General features: G+C 35.7%; 2 protein-coding genes across 4 annotated transcripts in view; one reads left to right on the forward strand and one right to left on the reverse strand.

Annotated features, from left to right (window-relative positions):
• The window catches only part of LOC100864194 (cell adhesion molecule 2), a 101,566-nt gene that overhangs the window by 1,703 nt on the left and 82,196 nt on the right, over nucleotides 1-17,667 (forward strand). The gene's annotated exons all lie outside the window — the stretch shown is intronic.
• Nucleotides 378-11,642, reverse strand: LOC100864991 (uncharacterized). Of its 2 annotated transcripts, XR_015291485.1 has the most exons (7): nucleotides 11,164-11,639; nucleotides 5,117-5,322; nucleotides 4,919-5,054; nucleotides 4,439-4,572; nucleotides 4,094-4,361; nucleotides 2,407-2,655; nucleotides 1,056-2,149 (listed from the first exon to the last, which is right to left on the reverse strand). XR_015291485.1 is itself a non-coding variant. In XM_086905881.1 (6 exons), the coding sequence occupies exons 1-6, from the start codon at nucleotides 11,255-11,257 to the stop codon at nucleotides 2,585-2,587; spliced, it is 909 nt and encodes a 302-aa protein (XP_086762007.1). In that variant the 5' UTR covers nucleotides 11,258-11,642; the 3' UTR covers nucleotides 378-2,584. The 2 variants fall into 2 exon arrangements, 1 of the variants encoding a protein (XP_086762007.1); XM_086905881.1 differs by having other exon boundaries at nucleotides 378-2,655; nucleotides 11,164-11,642.

Here is a 17,667-nt window from a genome sequence, read left to right on the forward strand (position 1 = left end):
TCGAAAGCATTTCAGGATATCTTTTCTAGTGTAGTGTAAATTTCTGCTTTCAGGTATTATAAATATGTTGTGTCTGTTTTGCCATTAGTTAGGTTTTAAATTAGATTTTTAATTGGGATTTATTTTTTGAGATTAATTTGATTAGATAGATTATATTTAAGTAAAATAATAATATATATGCATATATAAATATTATAGATGCTTAATATGAAAATATTGAATAAATAAAATGTATTTATAATTAAGTGTATGCATTAAGGGTGATAATTAAATTAGATTAAGTAATATAGGTAATGTTGATATTTGTTTATGAATAATATCTTTGAAATTTATTAAATTTATGAATACAAAGAGGGAAAGAAATGAAATGAAAAGAATATTATAATATTGAATTTTAATAACGATGAAAATTATGTACATATTTACAGCTTCGTTAAACACTTATTTGACAATTACCAGGATTTTGATACACTACTACGTAAGAAATACATTTTTAGCTTAGATACTTACACGTTTATACGATGTGATTCTCTCGCGTATGTGATTCTATTTTCGTTTTTCTTTTTCTTTTGTGCTTAATGACATTTCAAGTAAATGAAATTTTAAATAAAAAAAGAAAGAATTATTGATTTCGTACAAATTTAAAATTTCGCATCGATTTGTATTAAAATTTTTGAATTTTCACGCGCATAAATGTTTGTGATAATATCAATATAGGAATAATAATATATATGTATAAAAGATTCATCAATAAAATTCTCGCAATAAATAACAATAAATATCACTAGCAATATTTAATTAACAATCTTTCTTGTGAAATTGCTTCGTACAGGAAGACAACTCTCACTGATGATCTTCTAATATAATTTTTAATATTAAATATATAATAAATATAATAATTTAAATATAATTTTTTTTTAGGGATAACTTTATAAAATATCATTGTAACAATATGAAAAAGACTCTAGATCTATATTTCCTTTTAAAATTTTTTTGTCTAGCAATTTCATAAGAAAAACTAATTTCTTGTAAAAAAAAAAAAACTATTTGTAACATTTATTTATCTCTCAAAGATGAATAATTAAGTTTCTGGGCTTCGGATTAATGTTATAAATTAAAATTTGTTCACAAACATAAAATGATTTTGCATTAAAACATCGATATAACATACTTTTTAATTTTTAATTATAATTTTTTCTCTGCTTAAAAAGATATTTCATTGCGACGCTTTTTTATAATGACGTATATTTTTACACAAACTTCAATTCCTCATATTTAAACGATTCACGCGGGAAAATTTGAAACACGATAGATTAGTACGATCATTGAATGCAGAAATCTAGATAAAAATATATATTCCTGAAATATCTATTGTAGCTGAGATGTATATTATATGAGATGTATTATTTATATCAGTACTGGGTATTTTTATTTTTAAACTATTTAAATTTTATTAAATTATTAATTTTTATCATTTAAAGCAATTGAAATGAATTTTTACAATAAAAAATTAAATCATTTATCATTTTTAATAATATAAAATTATCTTTAAATTTTACATTTTTATCATTTCAAATATTTTCAAAAAGAATTTATTATATGATTAAAATATATACAATTTTTATATCAAAATGAAGTAATATTAATTTAATCAAAATAATAATTACCCAGCATTGTGCAGAAATTGTTTGTGATTGTTTTCTATTGTATTCATTGATACAATATTTCATTGATACAGCAAGATTTGGAGATGGAAAAAAATGTATTTTCCATAAAGAGTCCCTCTTTTGTCTTCTTCTTTTTTTTTTTTTAAATATACATATAAAAAATGATATGCAGTAAAAATAGAAATACCATTATAAAATTGTAGTAAAAATAATATGTATCAATTTATGGAAAAGCAATAAGAACTTTCTTATTCATCTGCTAAAAAGATCTTTGGACGACCTAACGTATATATTCGATATATGTATGTATGTATATGCATATGGAGAGACGGATTTATGCTTCCTTTGATTTATTTTTGAGTCATTTGTTCTCTGTCTTGTTTTCTTTTTTTATAATTTTATACTTTCTCTCTCTTTCTTCGATAATTCCATGGATATGTTTTAAATGTGACTTTTTCCTCACATGAGAATACATTTAGAGCCTAGAACATATTTTTATTTGTTAACATTGACAGATCCACAAATGTATTTTTATTTAAAAAATAAAATCAATTCTCTTTCTTTATCAATCTTTTTTTCAAAAATTTATATAAAAAAAACATTAATATTTTAAGAAAATTTGCAATTTTTTTAAAAATTAGCGTCAAGATTAATATCTTCTTTTAACAAAAATAAGTGAATTAAATTTTATTTATATCGAAATCAAAGGAACAGACATTAAAGACTTTGATAGATCTACCATTGTTTGTACGTCAATCACGTTCAATCGAACGTCAATCCCTTATCATGTTTATCGATATGATATTTGATTACGATTATGCAGCTTAAAAATTAGTATTAGATACGACGGGAACAATCTCCTAACGTATTTGTTTTAATCCACTCTTAGGAAGCAACGTGAAAAACAATTGTTGTTATTATCGCGCTAGGATGATCCCTGTGATCAGAAAAACGATCATCCGGTTGAATATTGTGGTTGTTTGACTTCCTGAAATGAGAAATAATTTTTCTTAATATACATACTTTAATACTGAAATATGTATTTCATCATTTCCAATTCTTTCTCTTTGAATAGAAGAATATTTTATGAAGTGAAAAATCTTTATGATTTTTATTTCAGAGTTAAAATGGCAATGAAGAAAGTTAGGGAATCTTTTATCTTTTATCTTATTACGAATGAATATTGTTGTTTAAAAAATTATGGTTCATGTTTGTAACTACAAATGTTGTCGAAAATTTCAACAACAAGAAAAAGTTTCTTAATACAAGTGGAAAAGAAATAGATATTCTTCAGATTTATAACTTTGCTTCTAACATCAAAGAGCATTTCTTTGTCGAGCATTATTCGGTCTTCAGCAAGATATTTCGAATATCCAATATCGATAGTAGTTTTCTTCTTCAAAGCTATGCTATTTCATTTGAATAGCTTTTTAAACATGTCTGATCTGTCTATTCAACATTATTATCGTAGCTTTATAATAATAAAAATTTATTTTTCTTTAGAAAATATTCTATTTTCTAAACAATGTAATTGAGTTTCTGCACAAAGGATTCTATGTTAAGCATGTTTTGTTGTCCTTTTTTATTTCACATCCATATAATTTTGTTTTCTTTAATAAATGACATTAAATAAATGGTTGAAACATAAATGAAAACATTAAATAAAAATTTAATCCCCTCGATAGGACTTTTCAGTTAGATTAATTATCATTTGGCTCGAAAACCGTTGTCCCGTTTTAATCGATGAATTATTTATCGGACAGTCAAGCGTTTAATCACGAGTCAATTAACCTATAATGTAATCAATTTCCCAATTTATTTGCATTTGAAAGTATCCCATTTAATCAGGCAGTAAATTTTGCATAAATCCCGTTTAAACATTCACTGTTGTTGTTACCCATGAGTAAACGATAATTTTTCAATTTGTATCTAACCAATAAAAAATGCAACGTATTATGAATCACATATTTTATCCATTATGACATTACGTATTTTCATAACAATTCAATTACGATTCAATCTCAATATTTTTAATTTTGTGCGATAAAAACGATAAGAAAACAACGAGAGAGAGAAAAAATATATATATAATCATTCGAATCAGCAACCAATTGAGCAACGTTGAAAGTTCCTGAAGCAAAAATGAAATTCGAACGAGATTCGATATCGAATTGTTCGTCGTAAATCGTATATTTCCTCTTTGATGTTGCGTTTTTTTCGTACAATGTTCATTCCCGATATTTTTTAAATTTCGCGAGAAAAATAAAAAACAACAAGTGAACAACGAGAGAAAGTACGGAAAAGAATTCGAGAAGAAACGTCCAATCGAGCGGCCATTAAGAATTGTCGGAACTAAACACCGAGAGTGACATCTGGTGGAGATTCTATGAAAGTGTTCGTGAGTGGGGATTCACCAGGGATTTTACCATTGATTAAATCGTTCCGAGTGTGGCTCTGTGCCCTGGTCTCGCGGCTCTCCATCACGGGTGCTTTCAGGATCCTCTCGTCTCCTTCCACGCTCTCCTCGTTGCTCTGCAGATAGACGGTCGCTATTGTCGCCAAGCACTTCAGCTTCATATCGCCACGCTTGAAGTGTTTGTTGGCGACGCGAAACTCCAAGCCCAATACCGCGGTTTCTAACCCCTTCTCGTCCACAGCGGTAATGTGTGGTCCCTTCAGGTACTGATTATCGGCCTGAAATATATCGTCGATTATTTTCGTGACGATGAGATCTTGCAATTGGATTTTTCTTTTTTTGCAAAGCCACTTACCTGATCACCATTGATGAACCAAGTTAATAAAGCGGCCGGTTTTGAAGGCGCGGACGTACAGTTCATTCGAACAACCTCGCCGACTTGATAGCGCGAACGGCCACCGGTTATTCGTGGCCCTTCGTCAGGAAGAACTGCAACGATAATAATTTTTCTTTCCCACGTTTCATTATTTAAATTTTTTTTTTTTTTCAACAATTTAACAACGATCTGACATCAAGTTACTCGTGTCGGATTTAGACACCACCAGAAGTGATTCGCACAAGTATGGTATTTTATAAGTTGCAAATTAAAATTTGCAAATTATGATTTTAATCATAATCACTATTCGACTATTAATAGTAAAATTAATTAATAATGTGTTTGATAAATATAACTTATTAACCAAAGTGGATTGGAAAAAAATAATAAATAAAAAGTAATAAGTAAGTCTACAACATTTTCCCGTATATATTTTGATTAATATACACGTTTCCTTACCTACTACCGTCATGTCTGCATGGTCAGACACGGTCTGAAAGGCTGGAGCCTCGGCAGACACCTCGCAACGATACCTCCCTGAGCTAGTAAGATTCACATTGTTCAGAACCACCAATCTTTCCGTGGAATTATTCGTCTGCAATTAAAGAGAAGGTCATCGATCTTTCACGAGGGAATCATAGTTATCCTAATACTCACGTTCACATCCACACCAGGGACACGAAAGGTTTGGACCATTGGCACATCCCTCGGCACGTAACGATAAAATTCGTGGCCATCTTTATACCATTTCACCGAGTACAACAGTTCTTTATCCAGATTGAAGTTGCACTGCATACGGACCGTCTCGTTCAGAACGACGTGTTGAGGTATTTGCAGGGCTGTCATTCGAAGGGCCACAATACCTGGAAAGATTATCACGAAATTTTTACAAATTATCATTCGATCAAGTTTTTGGAATTAATATTGGGATCCAATGGTAAGCCACATCGAATCGGGTTTAAGAATTTAAAAACCACAACTTTATATACGTATTATGTCCATTCAAGTTATTTGATTCGAAATTGTCCCTACCTGTTCGAGTAACTTCGCCTCGAACGGATATCCATTGGAAAATTTACAGTCTATAAAGGCGTAACGAGTAAAAGATGGAGATCATAACGATCTCAAAAATATCTACGCGAAACTTTGATAATTTCTACGATATGATCGAACATTTCGAAGAAAAAATTCTACTTGATCTAAGAAACCGATATCGATATAAGAATGAGACCAGAGATAATATTGAATTACTTATAAACTTGTATTCCCATCAATTGAAAGGATAGTCTTGAATTTCGCTTGAAAATTGACAAAATTGATTTCGAGTGAAATGAATTTGGTAAAACTGTTCGAAATGATATTTCAAGTCGAATAACAATCAAGTTCACGAGAGCGAAGAAATTGTTTGAATAATAATTCGAAAGATATTAATCTTCAACATGAAATTATGATCGAATATACGAAACAAAATTCTTATTGAATTATTATGATTTCGATAAAATTATCCATAATTATATCGTAACCGGATCCACTAATCTTCTTACACAGTTAACTTCTTAAAATTGTCGATGATTGATACGTATCGATGTTGTACAATTAAAAAAAAAAAAAAATATATTCGTATCTTGATTAAAAGAAAAGATAGAAAAATTTCGATTATCGAATTGAATTCTATGAGACTCGAGGTATTTTTAAACGAATTGAACGATGCGTAATTAACCGAGTTATTTAAAGTTTAAATAATAAAATGAATGTATCGAGATCGATGTGAAATTTATTTTGATGATTCAGCTAAGAGAGAAGAAGATCACTTCTTCCTTCTCTCCCATTCTGGGATGAGAAGCAGTTAAACTTTCTCTCTTCGTCTCCTTTCCCTTCACTGAGAGATTATTAGGAATGATAAGGAGAATAATTAAATTGTCAATGGCGGAATCGTCGAATTTCCGTTTATTCAACATTTGGAAAATTAGCGATTTTGTAATCAGATACTCGATAAATCATGTTTTCCGCATCCCCCATTCTCCCTTTATATCGATTATATCGATGGAAAATCGACAGAATTATTAAGCGTTAGAACGCGTTATCGCGAGTGGAAATTTCCTCTCATTTTCTATTATTCGTATTTCCTCGTTCAACAGTTACTCGCAATGCTTATCAACCCGCTAAACACCACTCGAATTGATGGTTGCAGTTTTTCCAGTAGTTTTAATTAATTTCTTCGATCCAATCTATTTTTCCCTCTCGCCTTTTCATCGGTAAAACCCGTTTTTCATAGCGATCTCATATGTTCATTCATTCGATTATCCCGGTCGGTAATTTTAAAAGAGAAAAAGTGTTCTCGGTCGATAAGGAAATTGACCGAGTTTTGCTAGAGATCTATTGTAGGTCAGACCGGTATAAATTGTAGTATTTTCGACCGGGTTCGATGTCAGATATGGCTACATTTATTGGAAATGTATCCTTCTATTTGATATGGAATCGAACGGAAGAAATCTTGGTCGATGAACATCAATAATTCTACGTGGTTAAAATAGACTGACGTTGGAAATAGAGGTGAAAATTATTATATTTGAACTCGAATTTGCTTATTGAACTTGTCGTATTCATTTCAAGATTATAAAAAATTATGATTTTATTTATTAAGCAATACCTAATCAATCGAGCTACAAAATTTAAATGATAAAATAAAACGTATGTCAAAAATGAATGTAACTTAAAAAATTTCTTTTGGACTTTTATAGAAATTTAAAGATAGATTTCTCTTTATTGCATATATAAATAAAAACCTTTATATTATTATTTTAAAAATAAGTGGAAATCTGATTTTTAAATTAAAAAAAAAAAAAAAATCAAAATCCAAAATTTTAAGTTTAAAGTCTCTGAAGAACTCAAAACTCTCCAGAATATTTATCTATTCTTTTTTTCCAATGAAAATATAATCGTCAAAAATTAAAATTTTAAAAAACGTTTTCTAAAATTCTTCTCTTTTGAACTGAAATTCAAAACAATCGACCAACAATTCGAAACTTGTTAATAAACCTTTCTCTAAATATTTCTAATATATTTCTATTCCTAATATTTTTATAATATTATTTCATTATTCAAGTTTTCTTTTTCGGAAAAAAACTTTGCATTTGCAAATAAAAGATACAGATAAAAAAGCAAGATAATTAAAAAAAATGAAAAAATATTTGTTAACGAATCCAATATATAATATCCGAGTCCTCTGGCATTTAACCGTTAATGAAACATTTACGATCAGGGGGAATTGTATCTTTCCATTGGAGAGGGATGGACGCCTAGCGTCACGACGCTGCTGGTCGCACGTGCTCTTGACGGACACGGACACGGTCGATTTAATTAAACGCAATCGGACGAGGGTTGGACGAACCTGTCGAGAGGGGAGGTTAATCAGTAGCCAGATATATACTCAGATTATTTACCGACTGTATTATCGCCTAGTATTACGCGCTTATGCCTCGAATTAAACGCTACACAGCCACTGGCGTTAATTTTCAGCTCGCGTGTACGGACCATATTTTTTCCAACTCTTGAATTATCGAATTTTCTGCCACACCACTCGTACCTTAACTCGTACGAGGTGTTTCGAAACAAGAGTTTTGCTGCACAAATGTGCGTTTGTTTAAATTTAAAATAGAGGTTAGAACAGCAAAAAGGTTGATCGATAAAAATTATATCTAATTAATAAAAATAATTAAATTTTTAATATATTTATACACACATAATGCGTAAGTTTTACTCGATATGATCAAAAAATATTTTTAAATCGGTGTCAATATTGACCTAATATAGCTCCAAGTTGACTAACCGAGCTTAATCGATAAGGAATTAAAGAAACCGTGCTTCCTGATTGACCATGCGTCGATAAGGATTACTCGATCGATCCATACGAGTAAATCCAATCTTAAATAATTTTCCTTGTCCAATCAGAGTTATCGGATGTAATATTACTTGTACAAATGACTCAGCGATTGAACCGCTAAGATTAATCTTTAATCATATATCAACGTGCACTCTAACACGTTTCTTTGTTCCTTCATCAATCAAGTTCGATCTAGCCTCATCTTAGATTTATATATTAAATCGAATATTAAATTTATATAGGTTATAATTTTTATTATTAACGTTCATATATTTTGTATATTTCGCCATTATTTCATCAGAAATAGTACGGTAAATCGAGGACTATACAACATCAATTATTTTTTAGAGAGATAGACGATGAATCGTTGACAGCTTCTCTCTCAAATGAAGTTTCAATTCTAATCGATAACCTCACGACGATTAAACGGGTAAAAAAATGCGACAGTTAACCGGGCACATATTCTGCGAATCGTTGGCTTCTTTCTCAAATGGAATTCCAATTTTAAGAATTGACGCGGATAACTACACGACGAGTTAAGCGGGCAAAAAAAATGCGACAATTAACCAGGTATTACTGCATTTCGAAATCTGTACTTTTTACGATTAAAAACGTTGCCTTGCAAGAAAAGAAAAAAAAAAAACAAAAAACGCGAGCGAATTGATAATTATCGAAATTCCTTTGTTCGTGATTAGAAAAAAAAATAAGGGAGGGAAGAACGAATGGGGTTGCATCGAGGGGATGCATGCGAGAGGATGGCCCGCGTTATATTGTTTTATTCGAGGTCGGATCTGGAGTGGCGGTTCACCGGTGAGTTTTATTGGGAATTGAGCCAATTAGAGTACTCGAGTTAACGATCTATCGTAATACGCTTTCGCGAGGTTGTCGACGATTACGCTGTCGTGCTGGCCCCGTCTTTAAACGAACCGCTTTACGCGCCCGTATATCTGCTCGTTTTCTTGATTAGGAATGGTCCTCGAAGCGATTAACCGTCGCGTGACGACTGGAAAAAGTTGTCCACACTGACGTTTCTTCACCGGTTAACTCTATCGCTTCGCGCTTCGTGTTCTCTTTTTTTTTTTTTTTTTTTTTTTTACAACTCACCGATACGAAGTGATATAGATGTTATTTAGAACAACAAGGTTTCTCCCCTGGAAATGGAAATTTTAAATCTAATAAAATTTGAATTATAGAGGTTTAGATTTAGGAAAATTTGTATTAGTTTTAATTTTAGGTTAGGTTTAGATAAGACAGTTATGTATTAACTTTTGAAAATAACGAAGGATTATTGTATTTAATATTTCGATAATGATTTATGATACGAAAAAAGTGCATAGGTGTTGCGGCAATTTAAAAATATGTACACGATACTTGAAATTTATTATATATATAAAAAAGAAAATATATTTTAATATTTAAAGAGCTCTATTTTTGAACGAGATATATTTATTAGGTTGTTGATTAAGTTGAATTTAATCAAGATATGATTCGTTCTAATTGAAATTTAATTATAAATTTGGGATTACATTCGGGTTTGGATATGTGCACTTCGAGCTTGAACTTAATTCAGATGTGGCTCACGTTAATTCAAACTTAAATTTGATTAGGTTTAGATTAGATGAAATACATATTACCGGAATTCATGATTAAACTTAATCTCGACACTCGTTTTTACTTACTCAAAGAATTTGATCAAGAATTATATTGGACATGATATTTGAACGCGCAACGCAAAAACTTAAATATTAATTAACCTTAAAACTAATATACGTTTGATCAACCAAAAATTTAACCATAAATTCGAGTTCGCTCAAGACTCACGCAATGAGTTGAAAAACGTATATTAACTCGATCGAATATCCTTTTCCTGGGGGCGGCTTTCGTTTCAAAATTGGAATTTATCCACTTTATCCTTTATCTTGCTGGACTTCCGCGTCCCGGGAATCCTATTTCTGTCCTCTACAAAGCGGATCCTATCTAAATGTCTGTTGGTTACCGTATTACCGCCATTCTCTCGCGGAAGTTCGCGCACCGTGTAACCAAGGAAATTTCTATCCCGCTCTTTTGAATGGCACATGGTGAACCGATGTGCTCGCCCGTCCAGAATACACTTTCAATTCTCATTTGCTCGTTTAACGTGCTGCCAACTTTTAATAAACGAGGCAGAAGCGACTAAAAACTGAAAACGAGCTCAAACACCATCTATTCTATACAAGAAGCGAGTAGACCTCGCCTTCGCCACTAAGACCTTATTAAATTTCCCTTTCAAATTCGTTTCGATTGTTTTAAACTCTGGATTTAAAAGATCCCCAATCCTCAATTCGTAGCTATTAAAAATTAGCTCGAAGAAAATGAAGAAACCGACCCACGCGAAATCCTTTGATCGAAGATCGATGAATGACGGATACAATTGTTCCCTTTCCCCCCCAGATCTCCACGTGGGTGAAGGAAGACCGACGCGTCTAGGATATTGGAATTACGCAAATTACACGCGGTTCATGCGGAAATCGATGTGGTGTGTCGGATGCCAAAGGCCCATTGGCCGTCGTGCAAACATCCAAACAATACGAACAATACCCTCGTGGAATCGGTGTATCAAATATTGACTGGCAATATCTTTGACCGACGATCGATCACGGTGTCGAATGTTCATTCCTACGAGGAATCCTGACACGTTCTTACAATTACAAAAGAAGAAGGACGGATAGATAGAAACTTCACCAAAGATAATCCACCATTTCATCACGAAGAAAAAAGAAAAAAGAAAAAAAACTTTCGTCGAAACGATATATATATTAATCCTCCTACCAACTCCTCCTACCTGAATGCAGCATGAACGCAGAGATCGCGATGATACTGGTGGACAACGGTGTCCTGCGGTTCACCGGGAACGGCATCCTCTCTGACCATCCCATGTACCCGATGGATCGTACCCGAAGATCTTGTCACTGTTCGCCCATTCTCTGTCTTTTTTCAACACTGCACACGCACACGAGACGGAAATCGATCACCCTCACCCTCTCCAATTGTCCGTCCACCAGGTCACGACGATGGTAACGCGGCGGCGACGACGACGATGGGGGACGACAGACACGTCGACGGGGACCCCGGGCGAGCGACCTTCGGGGATGGTCAGCAGGTGTCGGAGCGGCACATTATTTTCCACGTTCCGCGCGGACTAATTGAAAATCTATACGGGGCAGAGAGGCAGCCGCTACTGCGGCATCGGTACACACCAGCGGGAGAGCCAGGAGGAGGTGCTGGTGTGTTGCTGCTGGTGCCGCTGCTGCTACCACTGATGCTCCCTTGCTGGTGGTGGTGGTGGTGGTCGTCGCGAGAGAGAGAGATGGTCGGCAAGCGTGGGTCGGTGGGCGGGCTGGTGGGGGAAGGAGAGCGGGGCGGCCGGGAGCAGAACAGCGAAGAAAGACGAAGGTGGCCGAGGGAGCGACACGAAGCGACCGAGACGGGGCGAGTTGGAGTAGTAGTTTCGAGTGCGCGTGCGCAGTTATCCGAGTCGATGATCGCTGCAAAATTCTCCGTCTTCCTCTCGCGCTGCGCGAGCTTGACTGCTCGCGTCCCCCGCGTTGCGTGTGTGCAGGCGCTAACGAAATTGGGGGGAAATACGCTACGCTCCGGGCAACCCGCTCCCGGCGACTCTTCCGCCAGGAATTATGCGGATTTTTGCTGCCAGTTGATTGTTTCCCTTCGCTCCTTTTTTCCCCTCTCCCTCTCCCCGCTTTGTCGTTCGATCTGTGCATATTGTCGATTGGTGTACGAAGCGGGTGGAGATCGATCGAGAAGGATGGTTGAAGAAGGTTGGTCCAATTTAATCGGTAACCCTCGATGATTCTGCCGGATTATTATGGGGTAAATGGGATCGAAGCGATCTTAACGTAAGAATATGTCTCTAACGAGGGAAAAAAACGCTGTCTGAAAGGATCGTTCGGGTGTGAAGAAAGGAAGAAGGGGTTAAGACCCGCGAGACTTAAAAATAAAAGGGATAATTTCTTTTTTGAATCTTTTCTTACGTTTATCCAAAGTTTCTCAAAGGAGATAGCTCTGTAAATTTCGCTGAGACAAGAATTGGGCATAAGTTACAGGCCCGACCTGTAACTTTGATCTTGAGAGTAGAGATTAAAAGTGTGGTGGTCCATGGAGTCCTGTTTTTATCTCGTATAAATAATACAGCCAGCCCTAATTCACGGCGGTGGCGATTACAAAATGATGGTTCCCGACGCGCTTGACCCAACACGCGCTTCTCCCATTCTGCTCACCACGCTCCTCCGTGACATTTTCAAATTCAATTTCCTCCTTCTCCCGCAAAAAGGAAAAGAAGAAGAAGAAGAAGAAAAAAAAGAAAAGCCTTCGAAATTTCTCGCAGGACTCGACTCGTTCTCTTTTTTCCCTCTCTTTTTTCTTTTTTCTTTTTTTTTTTTTTTTTTGCCATTAAGAATTCCACGATATTCGATTCGAGAGTTCTGCTGGTAATTTTTCACGAACCTCTCGGTATCGAGGAGTGTCATCGAGACCCATTCACGTTCCACCTTCTCCTCCCAAACTCTCCTCTCCCTCCTCCCCCTCCTCCCCTCATCCAGCAATGATCAAACGCGTCTCTCTCGACGATCGATTCGTTTGAAAATGCAGCGTGTTCCGGTCCCAACCGATTAAACGGAACGTGGACGTGGCCGGCCGGCCGGTGATGGTTACCAGGAGCAAGGATCGTCCGCAATATGCACGCACCTCTGAATATCTCCTGTTTATCCCTCCGATTTTCCACCGGGACATCCGTTAGGTTAGAGAGGGAGGAGGAGAGGGTGTTATATAGTGTTCGCCTGTTACGTATTATTCATACGGCGGTCGAGATTTATAATTCTCGTAGGGGGGGATGGGTGCGCGTAATTTTAATAACGTCGTCTCGCGTGGCCAAGAGTGGAGACAGTGGTTCACAGTGTTTGGCCAGTGCGTGAAGGGGTAACTGAAAGGATGAACTGCGTCGAAAGTGAGAGGAGAAGATCTCTCTTCTTTTCTTTTTTGGGAACGGAGATTTTTTGGGAAAGGAGAAAAATGAATATGGATAGAGGGAGAGGGAGGGGATAGGATTACGTAGAATTTGCAATCGAGCGTTGAATCGAGGTTGAAAAATCACTGTGTAGTGATATTTATCGAAGAGAAATTACAAGATGAGATTTAATTATATATTAAATTACATAATGTACATAATATAATATAATATATAATATAAATTACATATATATTAAATTACATGTACATAAAGTAAGTAGCCGATAGAGTTTTAAAAGCGAACGATTTATATTGTTGTAAAGATTTTGGGAAATTTTTCGTTCGAGATGGCTCCTCGAGTTTGTAAGGGACCGTCCTCTTTGATCTCTCGTTGTGCACGAAAAAGTGCTTCTCGAGGATCTTAAGACACGGAGGAGGAGGAGGAGGAGGAGGAGGGCGACACCGATAATAATGGATACGGAAATTGGAAGATTGTGTGTTGCCGCTTATATCGAAATCGCTGATTAATCTTGCACGGTCTAAGCAAAATACAGGCAAGTCTCTCTTACCAACTTTCCACGTTATCGTCCCCTCTATCTGCCGTTTTTCTCGCATATTCCCGACCCGTTGGAAGAAGGTCAAGTGTGTTGAGTCAGGGAGTAATGGGGGGGGGGGGAAACAGGCGCGTACATAATTTTCCAAGTAGCCCGTGATATAAATACTGGAAAGATCTAAAAATCTAATCCTGGCCTGATCCTTATCGATGCATCGAATCCAATTCGTAGATTTAATTCTAATGCTTTAAATCTATTAATAAAAGAAAGTTTAATCGAGTAACTAACCCGTTGAAAAAGAATAAGTTGAAAATTTCGTATAAAATTATTATTTCAAGTTTAACCATTGATTAAAATGTTTATTCGTAGCTATTCGTGTAATCTCGATCTTGATTTGACGCTACGTTTATTGAAATAATTCATCGAAATGAATTAGTTTATTTTTAAACTTTAACTTCGTTAAAATTTCGCCCATCTCTTCCTTCCCCAACTCAAATATAACCTGATAATTAGATCTAACGTAGTCTAATACAAAGTTAGTTCAAACAATCGGCATAGTTATCGCTCGGATCTAGGCAAAATTGAATTTATATTTCGATTAAATCTATCTCAAGCTATATGTATAAAATTTAATCGATATTCACGATAAACTGTAGCCTAAATAGCAAAAAGCGAGATCTGTTATGATTATATTTTATACATAACCTCTGTCTAACGCAAACTCCAGACTCGGCGTATTCATCTTCCAATTCTAAATAAGAGGTTTAACTCATACTTGGACTAAAAGCTAGGACTCGAACCCATCTCGAACCTAAATAAAATCCAATCGGGATCGAAATTAAACTTGACTGGAAATCTAAGCTAAAACCAACGTAAATCCTCGGATGGTTGCCACGTTCGCGAGTTTTCCTCTCGTCTTTACCAGAAGGGATATCACGAGAATCACGTTTCTCCCCTCGATCGATAAGTTAGTTAGACCGAAACAAATTCCGACATGAAGTGAAGTTGAACGTGTTGGTGAGTTGGGTGGGGGGAGGTATTGCTCATAGCGTTTACGTGCCCGTCGAATAGTTTTCGCATTCCGTGGATGCGGGGGAAAAACGGGACGATAACGAGAAACTCGGAACGTCCAAGTAAGAAGCGAACTCGAGTGTATCTCGTTGCCACGAGTAGTTATTCTTTAAGACAGGATTTAAGCTGCGCCTTTCCCAAACGAGACGTAGTTACCGATCGAGCAAAAGACTCGAATCTTTCGCGAAAAATCGTTGAACCCGGCAACTGTTAACAAATTTTCAAACGAGAGGGAGAGATACATCCAGATATTCGTTTCTAACTGCTCCCTTTCCCCCCAAAACGCTGAGAAAAATCGGTGGCTGGTATACCATTCGAGCGTGGCCCATTCAATTAATATCAGACGACTAATACTCACGCTGGGAACGGTTGGATTACGTTGGAGGAGAGATTTCCGTGATCTGGTTGTAAGCGGATCCTCCCTTCCCGCTCCCCCCTTCCTCCTCGAGTGAGCGGAGAAACTGATAATTGGCTCTAATTTTTAATTGGCCCCGTTTATTGGGTTAATTACGGAGACGGGGATCCTCCTGTGTTCCGGCGCGATTCCCAAAGCGACTTTTCTCTCCCCCTCCCCTCCCTTTTTTCCCGCTCCGCCCTCGATCATAAGAGATTATCGAAATAAAGTCGCGACCGAGCCTTTATGCCGAATTTTATCTCGCCGCCAGTCAACTTTTTTTTCGAGATTGTGTGGGGCGCAGTTTCGAAAAGAAAGTTACGGCGGATGGTAGTAGGAGCCGGTTACGCTTCCGTATCATTATTTCCTTCGTTTAACTGCCATTCGGCTTCGTTCGATCTTTCCTCCGTGTTTCTCATCTCTGGTGTTCTTTATTCTAACGTTACTTGTTTCAGGATTTGAAAAGATCGCTCGTGAAAAATTAGGGATTAGGTTGATTGAAAATTCAAGATTCGATGGTAAAGTTATCATTTTCGGTGTGTACGGTAATTTTTGAAGATGACAATGGTGATATTTAGCGATGATAAATTCTCTCTAAATTGTATTCACTTCAAAAATATAATACAATTTTGAACTTCTGTATAGAGATTTCGATGTGTTGGAATAAAAATAATATGCTTCTACTGGCAATTGTTTTACCGGATTTCGCTTTAAGAACAGAAAACACAAATTCGATTGATAAAAATTTGATTAAATTATTTGTTACGAAAATATTACAACATCATGTTTGGTAGAATATTTTTTCGAAAAATAACACGTACAAATGAACGTTCACATATATCTGTATTATTTAAATAATATTTTCTCGATCCTAAAATTTCATAAACACGTGCGTGTAGATTAAACTTGTGCTGACCCAAGGCAATATTTGACACATTGACCCAATGCGCCGGGCGATTGGCCTAATATCTTAAGTGTTGGGCTCGAGCAACCGAGCTTGTAGCAATATCGTAACATTATAATGTTGACTCGACACCCAAATATTGATCTAATACAATCTCACTGAATCGATCCCGAATTATATCAATAATTCACCGATAAATTCCGATCAAGCATAAAACTTGTAGATTACAAACGAACAATCATAATCGATTACCAATAAATTCTCTTGCGGTAATAACAGTTATTGAATTAAACAACAAATTAATTTTTATAAATAAATTTCACGAATTTCGTTTCATCGTGTTACAGTTTTAACCCATTTGCTCATACATCGCCATATAATCGCCATCCTACATTTTATTACATATATTTACCAATGTAAATACATTTATAATAATATAGTTACATTCTAGGGACTTTTGTCACTTGATTGGTAACCTTCTTAAGTATAAATACTGTGGAGTGGAAAGGGTTAAAATTATTATAAAATTTGAAAGGACAACGTTGTAACAATATGGGTAACGTTACATCGAATGCGAAACTATCCAACAAGGTAATTATCCGTCGCAATATCCGCCCCGATATTTCCTCCTTAACAACGTCTTCAACAACGTTGCCCTAAATCTAAAATTTCCGTTTCACGAAAATCGTATCGAAAACCTAACCGAAACGCGGTTCAACCACTTATTTATTCCATTTCCATTCATTAGAGCGAAATTAATCGGGGGGCGGGATTCCGTCTTGTGTCAATATTTCACGAGTATCGGTTATAGATCCGGAACGGTACACGTATAACACGTATATATCCCCACCTCTCGTCTCATCGATCCCCCCTCGCGTCCGACCTGAGGGAGGGCGGAAAACGAATCGACTTCCTCGAAAGGATATACCGGTGTATAACTCGACGACTTCCCCCCTCCTTCACCGGTGATAATCGTAAAAACTCGTTTCCGCCACGAAACACCCCGTTGATTCACCGTATCCGCCAACCGCTCCTCCCTCGATCCGTATGAAAACCATTTCGGTTTAGGGAGGAGGGCGTGCGTTCCGTGCGCGCCACTTGTTGCGAAAATGATAATGGGCACGGGCCAAAACGATTCTCGTTAAAGATTATATCCATCGAATCGTGGAATGCTCGTAATTAATACATTAATATACGTTTCGATTCTTGGGGATAAGTTGTGAGGATTTTTATGATTTAAGTGAATAGGGAAAATTCGCTTTATTCGAGTTTTAGATATTATATTAGGTATTAGGTATAATAATCGTTGCTTAAATAATATTTTTGTACATCTATGGACAATTTAAGTTTTTGCCTTCGTTGGATTTATTCGATGCAAACTTCATCGTGGTTGATTGTTGA

Source organism: Apis florea, unplaced genomic scaffold, assembly GCF_048593485.1.
Source record: "Apis florea isolate Af1SG1 unplaced genomic scaffold, ASM4859348v1 contig_2492_pilon, whole genome shotgun sequence".
Taxonomy (NCBI): domain Eukaryota; kingdom Metazoa; phylum Arthropoda; class Insecta; order Hymenoptera; family Apidae; genus Apis; species Apis florea.

Excerpts from the sequence above, each read along its gene's own strand:
- LOC100864991 (XM_086905881.1), bottom strand. The coding sequence starts at position 11,257 with ATGGGATGGTCAGAGAGGATGCCGTTCCCGGTGAACCGCAGGACACCG. Across the intron at positions 4,362-4,438 it reads GGTTCATCAATGGTGATCAG|GCCGATAATCAGTACCTGAA; the intron begins GTAAGTGGCTTT and ends GATATATTTCAG. Across the intron at positions 2,656-4,093 it reads TCGGAACGATTTAATCAATG|GAAGTCAAACAACCACAATA; the intron begins GTAAAATCCCTG and ends TTCTCATTTCAG.